Genomic DNA, 18,035 nt, shown 5'->3' with positions numbered 1-18,035 from the left:
CAACAGTTCCTGAAAGCCACCAGATCATTTCATACCACAGTGGGCGCAAACTCTCGCTGTGGGGACACTCAGATGAAGTGCCAGCTCTGACTCATGTTAGGGAGGATGTGGGGTAAAGCAGTCTGAAAACATTTCTTGATGGCCATTGAAATTTGAGAACTATCCCAGACAAGCTTAAAACCTTTTAGTACAGCAATTAATGAATTACATTACCCAGCTGCAATGTGGCAGAGGGCCAAAACCCTAATGCATGCCATAGGTTTGATTGTTTTTGCCAAACATTTCCAACTTCTTGAAACCACAATTACAATCAAACACAAGGCAATTCCCTGAATGATCAGCCCCTCCATCTTGGGCTCATATTTAACACTTCCTGTATTTAGCCACCCTGGATATTCCTGTCAGCTCTGGAATTTGTTTTGGCTTGTTTTCTGGGACAATCAAAACCTTATGGTTGTTCAGCATATAGAGACCAACACAGGCAACTGAATTTTGTCCTTCAGCAGCTGCTTGTTACTGCTTTTTGGTCAAAAACTCTCTAATAAAACATTAACAACAACAACAAAAAATAGAGGTTGACGCAGTAGATAAAAAATAGTGATGTATCACAAACTGTTCTGGAAGGAGGATACTTTAAATGCCACCTTCTTTTTGGCTCATCATTGAATTTTCAAGACAGTTTCGACTTTGCATGGTAACTGCAGGAACTGGTAGAAATGTCACTTAACGCTTGGTAGAAGCATCCCACTTCCTAAATTTGAAAAAGATAAATGCTTAGCCAGTGACAGACAAACATTATAGTACAAAACACTGACAAAAGCTTAAACAACATTTGACATAGTCTAATACTACTGACACACAAATATACTCAGGTGTTAAATAGTGCCCAGTGGTACATTGGCATCAACACCTCCCATTTCTAATTATATGCAACTGGATGCAACTGGAGCGGCTCAAGAATTAACTTTTTAACTAGCAGAAATAGTGTCAAATTAATTTGGGGCTATCTACAGTATGGCTACATTACAGTGCTTCTGTAGTGTAAAGAAATCATTTAACAGAACATAAATATATTATAATCATATAAATATTTACCAGTCTGTAACTACACCTTAGAGACCATCAACATGCAGAAGGTGAGGAATAAGATTTTCCTCAGGAGAGGTCCTCCTTTAGATTCTTTCGAGGACACATTTTAGAAATTTAAATTATTTATCCTGAACTACTGAGCTTTGGAAGAATACTAAGCAAAAAATGCTGCCCTTGACTTTCTTGAAACACCTGCTTTCTCTTAAGCAGAACCCATTCAAATAATGACGAATCCATTACATGTCCAGAAATGGACCCAGACATAGGAAGTTCCTTCTTGAATGAAGGGGTGGCCTAAGGTAGGCATTTTTATCCACTTTTTATAAAGGATTAAAAGGACATAGTGGTGCTACGGGAATATTGTTTGCTTTAAAATATGACTGTTCCTGCCCTAAGGTTATCCTACCAATGTTTGAATTATTTGAATTAGGTTTTCCTGTTTTTCCCTTTTTTTCCTGTAGCTGTAGGACAAGGGTAGCAGGGAAACTGTCTGCATGAATAGCATTGTCAGATGTGCTAGTAAACAAGTGGAAAAATACTTTTTTTTTTAACTATATTCCTCAGCCATTACTTACAGCAATTGTAGGCAGGACTTATCAGAAAGGTATTTATATGTTTCCTCATGAACAGCTCCCCCACTGCAACACCCTTGCATGGCCCAATGCTTAACATGGGAATAGTCCCTGTGAGGTGGGTAAGGGCACCTTTGTCCGTGCTTAACTGCACACAGAGGGATTTGCTGACCTGGGAGCTGCTGGCTGAACCCTTTGCTTGGCTGGTGCTTGTGTGTTCCCATACTCTCTAACAAGCCGTTAAACCTGCTATTGTGACTCCACAGTGAGACAGACCACTGTGCAAGGGATAAAACCTCCCCTTCACCTTCTGCTACAACAGTTCCAGGTCTGACTCCTGCGCCTCACCCTGCACAGTAACAGCCTTCCCCTCTTTTGTCCCAGTGTATTCCACAAAAAAAGCCAGACAGCAGCAGATGCCTGCACCACACAGGCCATTACTCAACACCGACACAAAGATGGACAGGTACCTTTCTTTTCCCCTGTAAATGGCACAAAGTCTTCCCTGTCTTTGTGCTCCAGTGCTTGCTTCTCCAAGTATGAGAGCAGGCGCTCCCTGTCGAAAGGGCCCGTGGCAGCTTTAGTGGTCTGGTCCTTCTGCCGAAATCCCGCTGGAAGCAAGGCATTCTGTGAAAGAGGGGAGGCAGGGAATGGAGATGAGGCATTTTCATATTGTGTTCCAAACTTCATGGCAATGTTGTTGGGTTTTATGTGAAATCTTTCCTTGTATAATGCCCTTTGGTGACAGCAATAATACACATTACCTAAACGTAACCATGAAAACCAGTATATAATTCAGACTTCTTGATTTACCACCCATTAATATTTTTAGTAAACATATTTACAATCACAGCACCAAAGAACTAAGTAAGATCAGAGTCCTTTGTGTTACACATATTATGACCACAGAGTTCTCAGGCCAGGTAAATAGACCAGGATACATCTTCTATGTATTTCCTTCTACTCATTTGCTTTTTCCTCACCATTTTTCTCTGTCTCATAAAAAACAAAATTCCTTTCATTCTAATGCAGATGGTCCCTGGACTTCAGAAATGAATGGCATGCACAGAAAGAGGCTGGTGAATGATGTGGGCTTCAGCTATTTAGAGTATGAGGAAGCAAGCAGGTAAGTCCAACTTCCAACACACAGCTGTGTGACCATGTGATGACATTCTCAACCCGTAACATAGAAGATGCAAAAGGCTGCCAAGTTTCAATCCAGTAAATCCACATTTCAGTCCAAGAAATCCCAGAAAGGAATAAGGTACATGGACTTTGCAGTGCATGTGCAGTAGAGCCAATGTATTGAAGATGCCTCAGAGTGTTTCAGAAACACTTCACCACTGACCAGAACATTCACCGTAAATCTGATCCATGGCAAACATCCAGTGAATTCTGAGCACATCCAGTGAACTCAAGTCACTAGACATTTTACCTGTGCATGCACAAATGTTCCCAGAGTGCTACAAATTCACTGCACGTACATAGCGTGACTACAAATGCACTATGGCCTATTTTATTTCGTTGGTTGGTGTTGGTTTTTTAATGTTTTTCTGTGTCACCATTTGAGATGCCAGACACTTGAAAATACCAGAAATGCACAGTAGAAAGGTAGTAGTGGCATCTTGGAGGGAGAGAATAGTAAAGCCCACCTTTAATTTCCAGGTATATTGGTGCTATAGTGCTAGAACCTATAAATCTGTTCTTTTTCCAAATTTATTTTGTTGCCAGAGTAAACAGTTTACCTGCTAGTTTTCAAACTCCTACATCAGTTTGAATGTTTTGGGGTAGGTACAGTCAGAATTCCCAGCACACTTGAGACTGTAGCCTCATTATTGTAGGACAAAGTAGTTCTAAGGGCAGAGATCTTTAAATTCTTTGTGAGGGTGTCTTCAAATATCCAAATTATCCTTACCCTCTAGAAAATGACAGTTTGGCAGCTGAATCTTACTTTTCTTAATCATGCCTAAATATGTTCTCTTCAGCTAAAAATAAATGTGCTGAATGACACAGACAACAGATTTCAGAAGTTCAAAAGACCTGATCTCCACAAACACACGTTACATTTGTTTATTGCTGTGCTCAGAAAGAGCAGCCATAAAAAGCTTCTCACTGTGCTGCAGTGTACAAACACGATTAAAGATTTAGATTGCAGACAAACTAATGTCTAAATGGACAAGGGACAGACAAAGGTCACAGTGACTCATACAAAAGCAGGTAGCTCCTCAGAGCAGAAGCTCATTCTTTAGGCTACACTGTCTCTACAGTAACAGAACACAAATATAAAATGCTGCAGTATGTGGCATTTATAACAGGAAACTTTTGAACTATGATCCCCCTGGCACCCATCACTAACCTCAGGATCAAGGTCATCAAGAACATGCTCCAGCTGTTTCAGTTCATCTTCTGAGAGTTTGCTGAGTATTTCATCTTCATTGATATTCTTGTATTTCTCCAACTCTTTTCGGAAGGGCAGAGACATGGCTCCTGCTGCACTGCTCCACTGATGCTGCTTGTCAAGATTTCAACCATTCAGGAGTACTGAGCTTCTTGTAGCCTCACTTTCTGTTAACAATAAAGCATTGTGAGTGTCTGCATTTAGCTGAGAGTCCTAGAAAGCCCACGTGCTCGGGGTCACATTGACACTTTATTAATGAAAACAAAGCAGCAACACGTTGTGGCACAGCAGAGGAGGTGAGGAAAGTGCTGGCACTGCCTGTGCAGCAGTAGCCAAGGAATAGCAAGGATTGGGTGCAGCAGCAGAGAGAAGCTTCAGGACAGATAGGAAAAATATTAGGAATTTTTCCTTTTCCATAGAAATAAATCCATTTTATTTAATTTGCTTGGAAAGAGCAGCATCTGTTTGCTCTTTTGGCCAAAAGCAGAGGTAAGTGGTAGAGTCAAAGATAACAGTCCAACACTGGCAAACAAGAAACAAAATGTTATGCCTTGAGGTATTCTATCTTATCCCAGTTTTGCTGATGGCTTAAAGCTATCCCACATCATCTGGGCTGACTTTTTGGCACACAGTGGTTACCAGAACATCTTTAAACTATGCTGGTTGTTAGTCTTATTTCAACATGTTTGGCTACAAATGATAGCACTTATCATCAAAATAATTATTGGAGGATATGCCACTTACAGCTCAAAAGATTTTCTGCAAACCAGTCTGCTGCATGGGGCACCTGCAGGCATCCAAAACATGGTCATGAAAAGAATATGGACTTAGTGTTTCACAAACTCTTCTAGTTTTAAAACTTGAATGTAGTTCCTTGTTATATGATTCCAACTGATCAGGAACAAGGAGGTCTCATTTGCATGGCCACAGCAGTCATTGTCATATTATTTGTCATATGACAATATCACAAAGGACTCTCTGTCTTTACTTGCTCTTTTTTTTCTTGTCCAGAACAAATTCTAGAACCAGAATCTGCCTGCAAATGGATACACTGAAAGGGAATTATCTGTGATCTGAAACAGCATTATCTGGGGACTTTAACTGTGCTCCAAGCCCTCCCAAGTCTTCCCAGTTTCCCACAGCAGCACCAGCTCTCTCCAAATTACACAACTCACTGTGCAGTTTTACAGCTCAGTTTCTGCATTCACAAATTTCAAAGTCATGGTTGATATGGAAATCAGCCAACTGGCACCTACGACTGGCTTACGTATCAACCCCAACTGATCTCCTCTAGCCATGTCCTTAGTTGTCATAAACTAATAAAATCCATGTGGGTTCTGTTGCCTTTCATATTAACTGGAAGCCTGATTGTAATTTTTCTTCTATTCAAAATCCAAATGAAAATATTTCATTTACTTAAGAGTTTCAGTATTAAAATACTAAATATTAAAACATATGTAATTTTTCTATTTATCAAAAAGACTAGAAATTACTAACCCATAGAAGATTAAGAGATTTAGTAGAATTAAAAATTTGAAAAATCTGGAATTCTATGACTACTGCAAGGCACAATAAGCCTTGACTTGAAACACTTAGACATCCTATTCCAAGAAAAAGTCTTATTTCCCCAACACACTCTCATTTTTTTCCTCATTACTGCTCTGTTTGGTGCTGCTGTTTTCCTGGCATAACACTATCAACAAGCCATTCCAAATGTCATGATAGAATTCAACCATTCCTTAAATTGTGGGTTTCTTTCAGGAAGTTAGTCAGCAACTGATATTTCACAAAGTTACAACAGGTGTGTAATTTTCTCATAATATCAAAATATCATCATATGTGATGAGTTTGAGAGATATTTTCATCAAAAAAGTCCAAAACAGTTAATGTTTTTGTGTACTCGGTGCTTAAAGAGAACCCTAGTTTGCTATGTGTTTAATCAATACAATTTGTGTACTTACCAAAATACCAAAAGCATTTTATTTAAAAGTGGTAAGTATATTTGTTTAAACTGTAAAAACAAATTGAGCTGCAGTACAATATTCTGTACTAAGACATCAGGCGCCTTCGCTAAGTTCCTTTGGATAAACTCAGTACAAACATAACATTTCAGCTAGCAGACATTAACTGAGCTGAAAATTTTCTTTGAGGGGATTAGAGCTTTTTAAAACTATTTAACAGTTTAAATGGTTATTTTATTAGAGTTTAATCGCATCCCTGGAAAAGACAAAAATATAATCCCAAGGTTGGGATAATTAAATATTGTTGGAAAAGTAACTAGTGAGAGCACATAACAGTTTCCCTGGCGGAGGGTCAGCAGTTCTGTGGGGCAGGACGCCTGGTACCAGAACCTGTCCCTTGGCTGTCCAGGACTGCACGATTCCCATCAGGGAACACAGCTAGGACTTGTTCTACTGGTATCAGCAAGGCCGTGTATGTAACAGCTTTTCTTAAAAGGTTTGCAAAGCTGAATGCAGGTGCTAATGGGTAGGTACTGCAGGGTATGGTTTGTGGCTCCCAGACACTCAGATTTCTTTGTGAATTGCCTACATGCTCAGCCATACAGGGAGGATGTGCCAGGAGACACTTTTCAACAGGTGACATCTTCCAATATTGTAACTGTTTCCTTTTAAATATTAGGCAGAGAAAGTATTTGACCATGTGCAGCAGGGATACCCCAAATAGAAATATAAATCCAGATTCCACAGATGTATCAGCGTGACTTCTCTCCTGGCATGAAGGACTGTATCAGATAACCCTTATTAGATCAGCAGTGCATGGAAGAGATTGAAATCATGCTTTTCTTGCATGCACACATTTGCAACAGAAATTCCCTTGATATTTTCCCATTCACAACAGAATCCTACTCTTCTGTGACTGAACAAAAGCAGAAGACACTGCCTAGGGAATTTCTTTGTGCACAATCCCTGTAAGCAGTAAAGCTTTTATGGAGCTTTCACTCTGCTGTAGAGGCTACTGCAAGCTCAGCTGGAATGCCTGTTGCTCATGTCCTGGCTTTGTGCTCTCTATTGACCTTTTGCCACAGTCACATTATTGGAAACCAAGGGAACGAGATAAACCCAACAATTCAACATCATTCTGTCTGGGAAGGAAATGCTGAAGTCCTCACACTCTGGAAACTGCTGTCTAATGTGATGATTGTGATCTCCACCTTCCTAATTGGATTCCATACTGTTAATTTTGTGTATGTAAACAGGGCCATATGCTGCCTGTGCAGCCTCTTGCTGTGGCTTGACTTCTCTGAATGTGCACATACTATTTATTTCTTATACATTATATATACTGGATTCGCTTTGTTATAATTACTGTATGAAACCTCTAGTTACTTAAAAAGCAATGCTAATCAAGAGCTCCCTGCTACTGTTATTTTGAACATACCAAGGCAGATCAGGTGTCAGGCAGCAGAAAGATGTCCAGTCTAACTGCAGAGCAAATGTCCTGGTGAATGTTACACTTCATTGGGGACACTGAGGGAAGCAGAATTAGGGACCCTGGGTAAGACTTTGGAGTTTCCTTCAAACTTATTGGGAAGCACGAAAGAGGAGATTAAGGAATGGAAAAACACAAACCCAACTGTTGGGTTTTTTTCATTTAGTTTCAGTATGGTTTCTCCATAGTTTCCCATGGGCCCAAGCGCCCACAGTTACACAGCAAAGCATTCTGTTGGGTGCCCAAAAGGTGAGACCTGTGCTGATTCTGGATAGTGCAGAACAGTAAGAGGCAGCATTTCTGCTAATCATGTGCTGCATTTAAATCTTTGTGGAACACAGAAGTTTCACAGTGAGCGTCAAAGAACCCACTGCTGTATTTTTAATTTTGTTTCCTTTTAAAGAACAAAACACATACAGTTTTATTTTGGGGCAGCTTTTTCACCCATTCCTGTCAACATCAGGATTCAAAATACATTTTCAAAGAGAAAAAAGCTGTCATTACTCAGCCTGCATAAAATCATTATTGCTCTATGTAGTCAACATCTGCTGTGATAAACTCCTCTATACTTTGCCATGTTCCATTTTGTTATCCTTATGCAGTTCTGAAAGGGCTTTCTAGAAAAGCTAGGCAGTAGTTTTTACTAATACCATAACACTGTCATAACTTTCTACTGCTGATAGAGATGGTTCTTTCTGAGAGAGAATCAGTCCTCTGCTGAATTAATGCAGAATGTCAGAGAGGTCCTACTTGCATTTGCTTGGATCGCTTGGGAAATGTTGGAACAACCTGAACGACAGAACCTTCTATGGACCAGCAGCTACAAAGGCAAATGAGGTCAGTCTTGCTATCTAAAACACGAGGCATACACTTAGAGAAATATTATGTTTCTGGAGTCCTCTAGAGATGAGAATACTGTGATATCAACCATGTGAATTTTGAGCTTTTGATAGTTGTGTACAAGATAAGAATGAAGCTGCATGGCAACATGTATTTATGATGTATAGAGAGATGTACTGAATAGGAAATATCCAATATAGTTCTTTGCATCCTTATAGGAAAAAAAAACCCTAAACTTTTTATAGCAGATTTTAGAAATTGGTCTCATTTTTCCAAATCATTACAAGTGATCTTTAGAAAGGAAATCCTGTTACACAAACTACCTTCATATCCACAGTGCTGGATATTTGTGTTTTGAAAAAGAGTTGTGAAACATACCTGTAAATGTGGAAAAATTATTCCCTTTGTTTAAATAGACTCAAGGAACTAAACATCAAAATAAGAAACAGGTGGAACTAATCCCAAGTTAAATTGATACGGGGCCAAATAAATAGGATTTGGGCCATTATGATTAAGAGCCGTGTTTGTGCAACACAAGCAGATGCTCAGTAGAAGGAAGATGATTGTCCTGCACTGTCCAGGCAACAGAATGTTCCCACCAATACATTTAATCCAGTGCCAGACAGGGAACTCTGCAGTCCAGGACTGGCTATGAAAAATAAGGCTGGGCTGTTGAAAGCTCAAACTTAAAAAAAAAATTAGAAATACTCCATTGTTTGGCCTATAAATAAGGTTCCTTTTTTCATTTTTATACCAATGTGCTTTCTAACCATGACCATATGGGAGATATATATTCAGAGATAACATTTTGCAGCAGGAGGTTCAGAAATCTCAGAAAAGTTAGAAAGGATGCATTAGGGCCAGCACAGCACACATGTGTGATAGGAACATCCAGGGAAACATTATGAAACTGAGTGTTGTGTGTGTATGATGAAAACAGTATTAGCCACAGGTCCTGATGCAGACACAGTAGACATGTCAAAGAAACTCACATAGGAAGCAAATGGAAGAGAGATCTGTAGAAAAGGACTTGGTGTTCTAGAATCCCCCAAATTTTTTATTTCCCCCCCCCCCGTAAAACTTCTGAAGACCTCCCAGCATAAGAAGCACTGAACTGCTTCAGTTTAGTCACCTTTTCTGACACTCTTCCATTCATGACACAGCATGGTCACTTGGTGGATCAAAGCAAACAGCCTGCTGGAGGATCTGTAGAACTGGGTCCTTTGAGAGGGTGTCTCTGGAGCTGGTGGGGAGCACACTCAGCTGCACTTGGCACCGAGCTCAGGGCTGGCTCTGGGAGAGTTGTGATGTGGCCAAACCCCTTCAGTCCAGCCTAGCATGCCACCTCTTGTCATACTGTAGCAAAGAATCCCTAAAAATCCCTCTATCTTTAAAATGCTGGGTTTTTCCAAGGCTAATGTAGGGTTATTTCACCTTCTGTTTATAGCAACTGGTTTAGTCCTATATAGAGACCAGCCAATAATCAACAATTATGCTGTCCTAATACTAGACTAGGCCTGAACTTTTAGGATAATCACACAGGGATCAGAAACTCCACTTCATAATTGGATGAGCTCTTCTGAACCTTGGTAATACTTATGCCACTCTGTAGTTTACTTTACAGCTGGCTTCCTAACTGGGGGATTGATAACTTTATGCAAATAAAATGTGAGCCATCAATTCATTTTAATGGGAGTTCAGTCATGCCCTTTATAAGAAATTAACCATCATGTATATTGCAAAATTATCCATATGAATGTACTGTTATTTATAGAAGACATAAGGGATGTTACTCCCTTTGATTCAGATAACATAGAAGGTTTTTCAGTGACGGTTAAAGAAAGATAAGACATTCATGTTTCTCTCACTGATGCAAAATAAAATTACGTAATTACTAATTTCTGATTGTTTCTAAAATAACATCAGTGGTATTACTCATAATCATTCAAAACATGAAACTGAGTCCTGGAACTTGTTTCTGGGTATCATCGTATTTTTAGATCATAGCCATTAGAATTGTTTCCACACAAAAATGATGACTAATTATACAGTGGCCATATGATGATTTAAGCCAGTCTTACCTAATAAAAGCAACATTTAAATTACTCAACTCCCACCCACAAGAAGAGGATGACAGAATGAACCTAAGCATTGCAGATATTGGTGGGATTGTTTATGGGGTTCTGACAATCCAGTGTGTCTGTCATGTCTCCTGCAGATGAACACTCCCCTTTGTTTTTAGAGGGGTAAAGTTCAGTCATAAAATAATGAAACAACCTCTCTGCTCATGGCAATTGTAACTTCGTGGAACTGGAAAGTAGGTTCCTTCCATTTTTAGAACTCCAGTGATGGTTTGAAAATCCATGCAAGGTTAATTAGATTTTCTAAAATAAAAACATAACAGTTACTGTCTGAAACTGAGGGTGGTGTGAAGTGCAGGGCTGAAAATCCTGGAGAACAGAGTCTTTTTATACAGACCCAATAGGCTTTGAAGTGGCAGCTCCACCCACAATTTGTCATCTGTAAGCTCCACTCTGATGTGAACAGAACTCCCTCCTGTTGAGCTGTACTGGTGGTTGTTGACTGACAGTCCCTTAAATAAGAGAGTAAGTCTCCATTTGATAGCAACTGGAAGAAAAGGACCTCATTATCTTCTGTGGGACATCAATGACATTTTAGTTTTCTTCAATAGCTACCAGACTCTGCAGGTTTGATTCTGCAGCCAGCAGGTGCTGGGTTACCTTGGAACAAGAGGCTGTATCTCCACTGGTCAGAACTGTCACAGAGCAGACATGCTCCCAGTCTGTAACACAGCAGCCCATGTCTCTGTGGTCCCCAGATGAACACAGATCATGCACATTACAGTAACTGCTGTGATGTTTACAAGATGCTGTTTTCATCCAGTTCAGTCTCCCAGATTCTGTGTTGTGTAAAAAACTGTAGTACTTGTAATCAGCACACTTACCATGAATGCAAAGCAAAGCACACATTGGGGTATGAGTTATCTGCAGCTTTGTAAAGAGCATCCTTGGGAAGCCAAAGGCCAGGGTCTGGTATCCTCATTGATTGATCATACTAACATGGAAACAACTGTTGTGGTGCCTTAAACACCATCAGCTACACAGAGCCTCTCCCCTGCCTTGTGAGGGGAAAGCAATGCCTTGTTTGAGGTCAGATGACAAGTCCGTGGCAAGACAAGGAATTGAACCATATTCCAAGTGTCAAGCGTTGAACAGTTTTTCCTTTGGTTATGGGTCCCTTCTTCCACAAACAGTCTCATTCATTGAAGTGGATCTTTTAAATGAACAGTATTTGCCAAGCAAAAACACAGCACAGAGAGACCCAAAGGCTGGGTTAAGAGCATATTCTACTGCCTACAGAACTTGAATATTAATAGTGATCACTGGTAGGTAGGTACCTTCTATAAAAACCTCTTTTTGTGTCTTTCCTAAGCTCTTTTTTCCCTTTAAAATGTAAACCAAAGCCAAAAACCATCCATGGTACGCACATCCTGAGAGCTGAAACAACAAACAGGAGAAGGAACTGTACCTGAAAGTAGAGTTTTTTATTTTGACAACAAAATAGATCAGGCCAGCCCTGGAAAAGACAACACTAGTGTTTGTTTTCCACATGTTGGAAACATCAACAGGAAAAAAGGACACTGGCTACTATTAACAAGAGCATTGTTCCACCTGTGCTGCCAACAGATAGCAAACGGTGTGCTACCTTTTTGTCACTGCTGTTCTCAGATTTCCTTGTTTTAGCACAGCAGCTGGACATTCAGTCCCAGGTGCTCTTTGAAAGAAAGACTTAAATACAGCTTAAAAAAAGTTTACAGATTTCTGTGGCACCAAATAATGATGGCCAAACTCCACTGTTAAAACAGAAGCCACTACTACACTTATGTGTGTGGTCAGTAGACAAACACAGGCATTCACCCTGTGTTAACCCATCATGTGCAAATACCTGTGGCTACAGGTGCTTGGTGCTTCTCAGTTCAAAACCCTGCACAGCCACCACAGCCTTAGCCAAAAAGATACTCAATCACAGGAGGGCATCAAACTATGAAGTTCAATAATATAGAAAAGCTAAAAAACAAACAAAAACCCTAAAGTAAATTAATAACAGCAGAAATGCATAAACATTGCTTGCAAGAAGTTTTAAATACTGGAAATAATAATAATTTTGGAAAGGAAGAAAAGTTATGCAATGAGAGAGAGTAAAGCAGACAATTTAGAACAAAATTATTTAGATTATCAAGATGAGAGAGGCTACAGGCTAAGTTCAGACAAATACAACCAAGCCAGATGAAAAAAGAGACACATATGGAATTTAGGTTGGTGAAATCACTAAAATGACTCATGTAACCATCTTCTTTTTTTTAACACACTGGTAAAAATTTAAATATATCATACTGGAAACCAGGTAAGAGCTGCACAGCAAAGGCCACTACAGCAAAGGCAGGTAGGCATTTAAATACCAAATGAGTGCAGAATAATGCATAAAAGACTGTAATATTGTCAGTATACCTCAGTGAGACACCACCATGATAATGAGTTCATTTTTCTAATAATTGTATCCCTTGCAAAGAGTTAAAGGATGTGATGCCTGCAGTACTAGGCCAGTTGGTCCCAGGTGTTTCTTTCCCATTACATATTCCTGTCTCCAAGAGTGGAGGGCAGAACAGAGGAAATTCAAGGGCAATTTCTGAGAATAAACAGTTCAAGAAAAGCTTTCATATGATAAGAAAGACTGCATCTATTTACTACAAATAAGCAACTTAATAACTTGCTGAATATTCCCTCTAATAAATACTTTCAAAAGCATACATCTACACAGTGCACCATTCATGGTAAAAAAATATAATCACTTCTTCCAATTATTTTTAAATTGATATTTGATATTGACACATTTCTGAAATTCTTTCATCATTAATGACATTACAATGTTTTTTCACAAGTTTATGTTAGTGCTAAACTCAAGATGGTTATGTGAATCTAACCAGTTATAATTTATTTTTTGGTGGTTTCAGTTCTCAGATTTCACTACATGTTTCTCGCAGATCAACTGTGGATTTTTACTTTGGCAAATGAAATTCCCCCAAAGCTTCCATCAAAGCAAATCCCCCTGAATTAGGCCACCATGATAATTTTTTAATTAGAAGATGACAAAACCGAGTGTGTGTGTGACATCTAACATAAATATGCGGGGTTTAGGACACATTTTCTTTCTCGAAACCCTGGAAATCCAACTAAATTTCCAAAATCAGCATCCTGTTCCTGAACCTGTCGCTGGGCCGTTAATTCTGACCCCCACTCCCAGGCAGCCGAGCAGAACCACCCTCCGCCGGTCCTGCCGTATTTCTAACATACAAAAGACACATCTCCAATGAGGGACATTTCATTTCCATTTACAAAAACACCTTCTTTTCTGATTTTATTAAAACCGCTCCATCTAATTTCTGTCATTTCACGCCTGACACGAAGGATGCGAGCGCTCCGCGATGAACACACAGGCACTGCCGTGGAAGGCGCTCGGGTAGGGCGGTCGCCGCCGAGCCCCGGGCGTGGCGGGGCCGCCCGGCCGAGCGCTCCGCGTCCCGCACGCCCAGGACGGTTCCCGGCGGCGATCCCGCGGCCGCGGGCGAGGTCAGACCGGGACCGGCCGCATCTGCGACCCAAGCTGGGGATGCTCCGCCACACGCCGACGCCCCGCCGCGCCCACAGCACCGCTCCGCTCCGCAGCGCATCGCATCGCACCGCAGCGCATCCCGCCGCACCGCAGCGCAGGGCACGGGGCTCCGCGGAGCCGCCCGCGGGGGATGCCCCGCACCTCGCCCGGCCCTGCCCGGCCCGCCCGGCCCGCCTTACCCCGCGGTGTGTCCGCCCCGGCCGCCGCTGCCTGCGCGCCCCTCCGCGCCCCGAGCCCAGCGCCCGCGGCGGCAGGTGGGTGCCCGGCGCGGCGGCTGCGCACCGCCGACCCTGCCCTGCCGGGCACGCTGGGACTCGTAGTCCGGCAGCACCGGCCCTGGCCCCACCAGCAGCGGCTCCGCCTGCAGCATCCCCGCCGCTCCCGCCTGACCAGCCCACCCGCTGGCCCCCTTATCCTTTCTCAGCCCTCGCCTCTGTCTGCTCCGAGACTGCAGGTGAAATGCCACCTAACCCACATCCACGACACGTTTATTCCTCTTCGCCTTGGCTCGCGTGGTGTGGCCTCAGCCTCACCCCTCACCCGTGTCGCTCGTGAAAACAGACTATGCAGTGCCTTGGGTGCTCTGCCCCTGCAGCCACCGCCCCTGCTCGTGCACAGCTCTTCGCGGCTCAGCACCCGCTCCTGCGCGTGGTGCGCGGCCCCCTCAGCAGATGTGCCGGGGTGTTCCGGACACACCTGTAGGCAGCTGGGCCCAAAGAACATGGTTTGCTTCTCTCACTCCCGCTGCAAACTGAGCCAGCCAAACAGGTCCTGCAGCAGACACCTGCTGGCCCTCACCCTGCACCAAGAAGTGTCGCCCCAGGGAGTCAGTTCCAGAGTGGAGGGTACTGGCCTCTGAGACCACTTTGATGTTTTTCCTTTCTTTGTTTAAATACTGTTGACAATTCAATCTATATTTGTTCTACTAATCTATACTAAAGTTGATCATTGGTCAAAATTATATGTAATATGATTTGAATGTACTCCTGGTAATTTTGTCCATAATTTGTCAGAATGCTTTCACTGGATGTTAGGATTTAGTTGAACTGAGGCCCTTGGTTCTGAGCACTGAGTGATGAATCACTAGCAGCAGAAAAGCTGTTCCTATGGTTGGGGTGTCTAAGTTTCATGATGCATTGGCAGGAAAACAAGACATTGCCTTGTTAAGAAGCAGATGCTGCACCAGAGATGAATTTTCCTATGGAAAAAAAAAAGCATACTTAGGAAATACAATGCCTTCACTCCATACCCTGCCAAACACCTCAGGCCTCTGTAGCAAGACTTACAGCAGAAAACTCAGATAATACCATGGGCATATTGCCGCTGCAGCTCAGGAGAACACCTGTATCCACAATAACGTGCAGAAAGATGCTCCAAGCTGCAATTATTGGCTTGCTGCCTTAGACTTCTTATGAAATGGGACATCCAGCCATCAGTTAACAATGTTTTTGCCAAATATCCAAAATATTATCAGATCAACAGAGATGGAAAATAATCAGTTCCATTTATTCTGCAGTCTTCCTCTTTCTTTCTCTGCCTTAAAGCATTCAAAGAAAACAGGGTTTGCATCTGGTTTTGCTTGTTCAGTACCAGAAGCATCAGGGAGGCTGGACTGACTTGCTTTGAAATCTGCTGCTCTGTAACTTGGTGGCTCAGGCTGAAGAGGAATATGTTGATTTGGTGTTGGGGTAGAAGCTTCCCTGCAAACAGGGCTCGTTCAGACATGAGCCAGAGAAATGTGGATTTAATTATTGATGTGGATTAGAACCAAACCTTTTGGGATATTATCTTGGTCTGTAGGATCAGGGCTTGAATGAGTCACCTGTAATTATACAAATACAGGGAAAGGGAAGCGTATGCTATCAACCAAGAGTGAAGATAACTTCAGGCTGTTTGTTTTTTGATAAACTTCTGCAAGTTTTTACATTCAGATTTTCCCTTCAGGTCTTAAAACGTATTTATTAAATTGAAACTCTCAGTTGATATGAATGGGAAGAACCCCTCCCATTGCTGACTTTTCCATTTGCAATTACTTTTATCTGGTGACAAATTCACTTTATATTAGTTTCTGTTAGAATGTAATAATGTAAGACCTCTGCAAGGAGTGTAGAGTTAGGCAAGGTCAAGATTCTGCTTTTCTTTGGCTGTGGTTTTGTGTTTCTTGCTTCCGTGTACCTCATGCATGGAATTTGCAATCAAAAAATTAGAAATGTGATCAGTCTTCCTCTAAGAAAAGGTACAGGTTGCCTCTACTCATGAGACAAACAGACAAAAATATACATGGTAAATAGACTAAATGCAGATGTATGCAACCAGTTCACTCACATGTATAGGAATAACATTCTCCTTAAAATCACAGCATACAAAGTAAACTGTATCACACTTCAGTGTCATGTTCGGAATGTGTGCTCCAAGTAATCTTTTATTCTTCCCAAACCGCAAAATTAAAAGACAAATGTATTCAACACAATTCATAACCTGAGCTATATCCCATGTCTGGGCTACATGAGATCCCATTTATGGGCTATGCCTGCTGCTGATATATTTACATCACATGACTGTGGCCACCTTCACTGACCGTATTTCCGATATGTGGGAATTCCCAGGCCAACCACCTGAAAGCACATCTGAGAAGGCAGGACAAGGCTCTCAACCAATTCTTTTTCCCTGTCAGGAATTAAATTTCTGTGCTTGACTTGTTGAAAGAAGCACAGTGTCAGAGTGAACATCCTGAGGATAGTGCATATATGGGGACAACTGCTCTAGAAAAAAGTTTGCTCCACTCTGGGGGATGCCTTCAAGAGCCAGAGTTCTGTGAATCCCTAAACAATGTACTTCCTGGCTCAGCCTTCCCTTTGACCAATGACAATTTGGTTCAGAGCCGCTGTATGGCAAATGCAGTGTAGAGGTTTGGCCTTTTTCCAACACTGCCTAAACTGAGCTTACTGCCAGCAGGTTACAACAGTAAATCATTAACTGGGGCACCCAAAAGCAAGTTTCAGTTTGCTGAACTGTTTGTGGACAAAATGAAGTCAGTTCTTTTAAACTGTTTGTTGTAAGTTTTTTAATAAAAAAAAAGCAGAGGGGCTGTTGTGATCTTTTAATCTGTTTTCCCTATAACAGAGCTTGGGAGACTTTGCTTAAGTAATTCCTGCTAGAACTGGAGCTTGTCTTTTAGATAAACATCTGGACTCGATTACTGTGTGGTGCATGTTTTGATCTCTTCCCTTAAAGACCAGCTGTTGATCAAATTCAATGACCTGTATATAAAACTGCTTAAATGCCTGATCAGCAAATTCAGACCTAGGATAGAGCATTGGATTTCCTGATTTATCTAAAGAGCCTGAGGTCTGAAAAAGGCCAACTGCAGCTGACCAGGATGCATTGGGGATATTTCTCATACCACAAGTTTCTTCTACACAGGAAGTTCACAAAAAATTGGGTAATTTTGGATATGTGTAAACTGTCTTGGCGGTGCATTTGAGAAACCAATCCCTGTGAGGTGTGGTCCCAGATGCAGGGCAGAGCACATTAGATAGTGCGTTGGCTCCTGCAGGCAGGGTTTAGAATTCTGTGAGTCTGACAGTCAGTGCTTGAGCTTGTCTCCAGACACATGTTGGCAAGGCTGGCCCTGGGCTGGCTGCAAGAGGGAAATATTGCCAAACATGTGTAGGTAGCTTCCCCCATGGCCTCCTACCAAAGTCTGTATAAGCCAGTCTGCTCATGGGAATGTGCTCATCTTAACCCTTCACAACAGAACATAAAGTTCTCCAAGCGTTAGTGTTGTGTTTCAAGAGAACCAGGACTGAACTGTGTCCTTTTTTTGCTACCACTGGAAGAATATAATTTCCTCACTCATAATTTATTTCAATCACAGGTTTGGCTACTCTCATAAAAAAAAAGATATATAGAATAGAGGGTCAGGTATCACTTTTTATTATCATATACTTTACTGACAATTTCCTTCCCGTGGATATCCTGTGTGAATTCCCCAG

General features: G+C 41.6%; 1 protein-coding gene across 1 annotated transcript in view; it reads right to left on the bottom strand.

Annotated features, from left to right (window-relative positions):
- The window catches only part of LOC139678068 (tropomodulin-2), a 30,612-nt gene extending 16,281 nt beyond the window's left edge, over positions 1-14,331 (bottom strand). Inside the window, exons 1-3 of the mRNA XM_071568625.1 lie at positions 14,220-14,331; positions 4,018-4,226; positions 2,132-2,288 (exon numbers count right to left, since the gene is read on the bottom strand). Coding sequence (XP_071424726.1) covers positions 2,132-2,288; positions 4,018-4,143 — 283 coding nt within the window. The 5' untranslated portion in view covers positions 4,144-4,226; positions 14,220-14,331. The remainder of the gene's footprint in view (positions 1-2,131; positions 2,289-4,017; positions 4,227-14,219) is intronic.
- Between the last annotated feature and the right edge of the window lie 3,704 nt (positions 14,332-18,035).

Source organism: Pithys albifrons, chromosome 13, assembly GCF_047495875.1.
Source record: "Pithys albifrons albifrons isolate INPA30051 chromosome 13, PitAlb_v1, whole genome shotgun sequence".
Lineage (NCBI taxonomy): Eukaryota > Metazoa > Chordata > Aves > Passeriformes > Thamnophilidae > Pithys > Pithys albifrons.
Note: the sequence above shows the minus strand (reverse complement) of the source record. Positions and strands in the feature narration are given on the sequence as shown.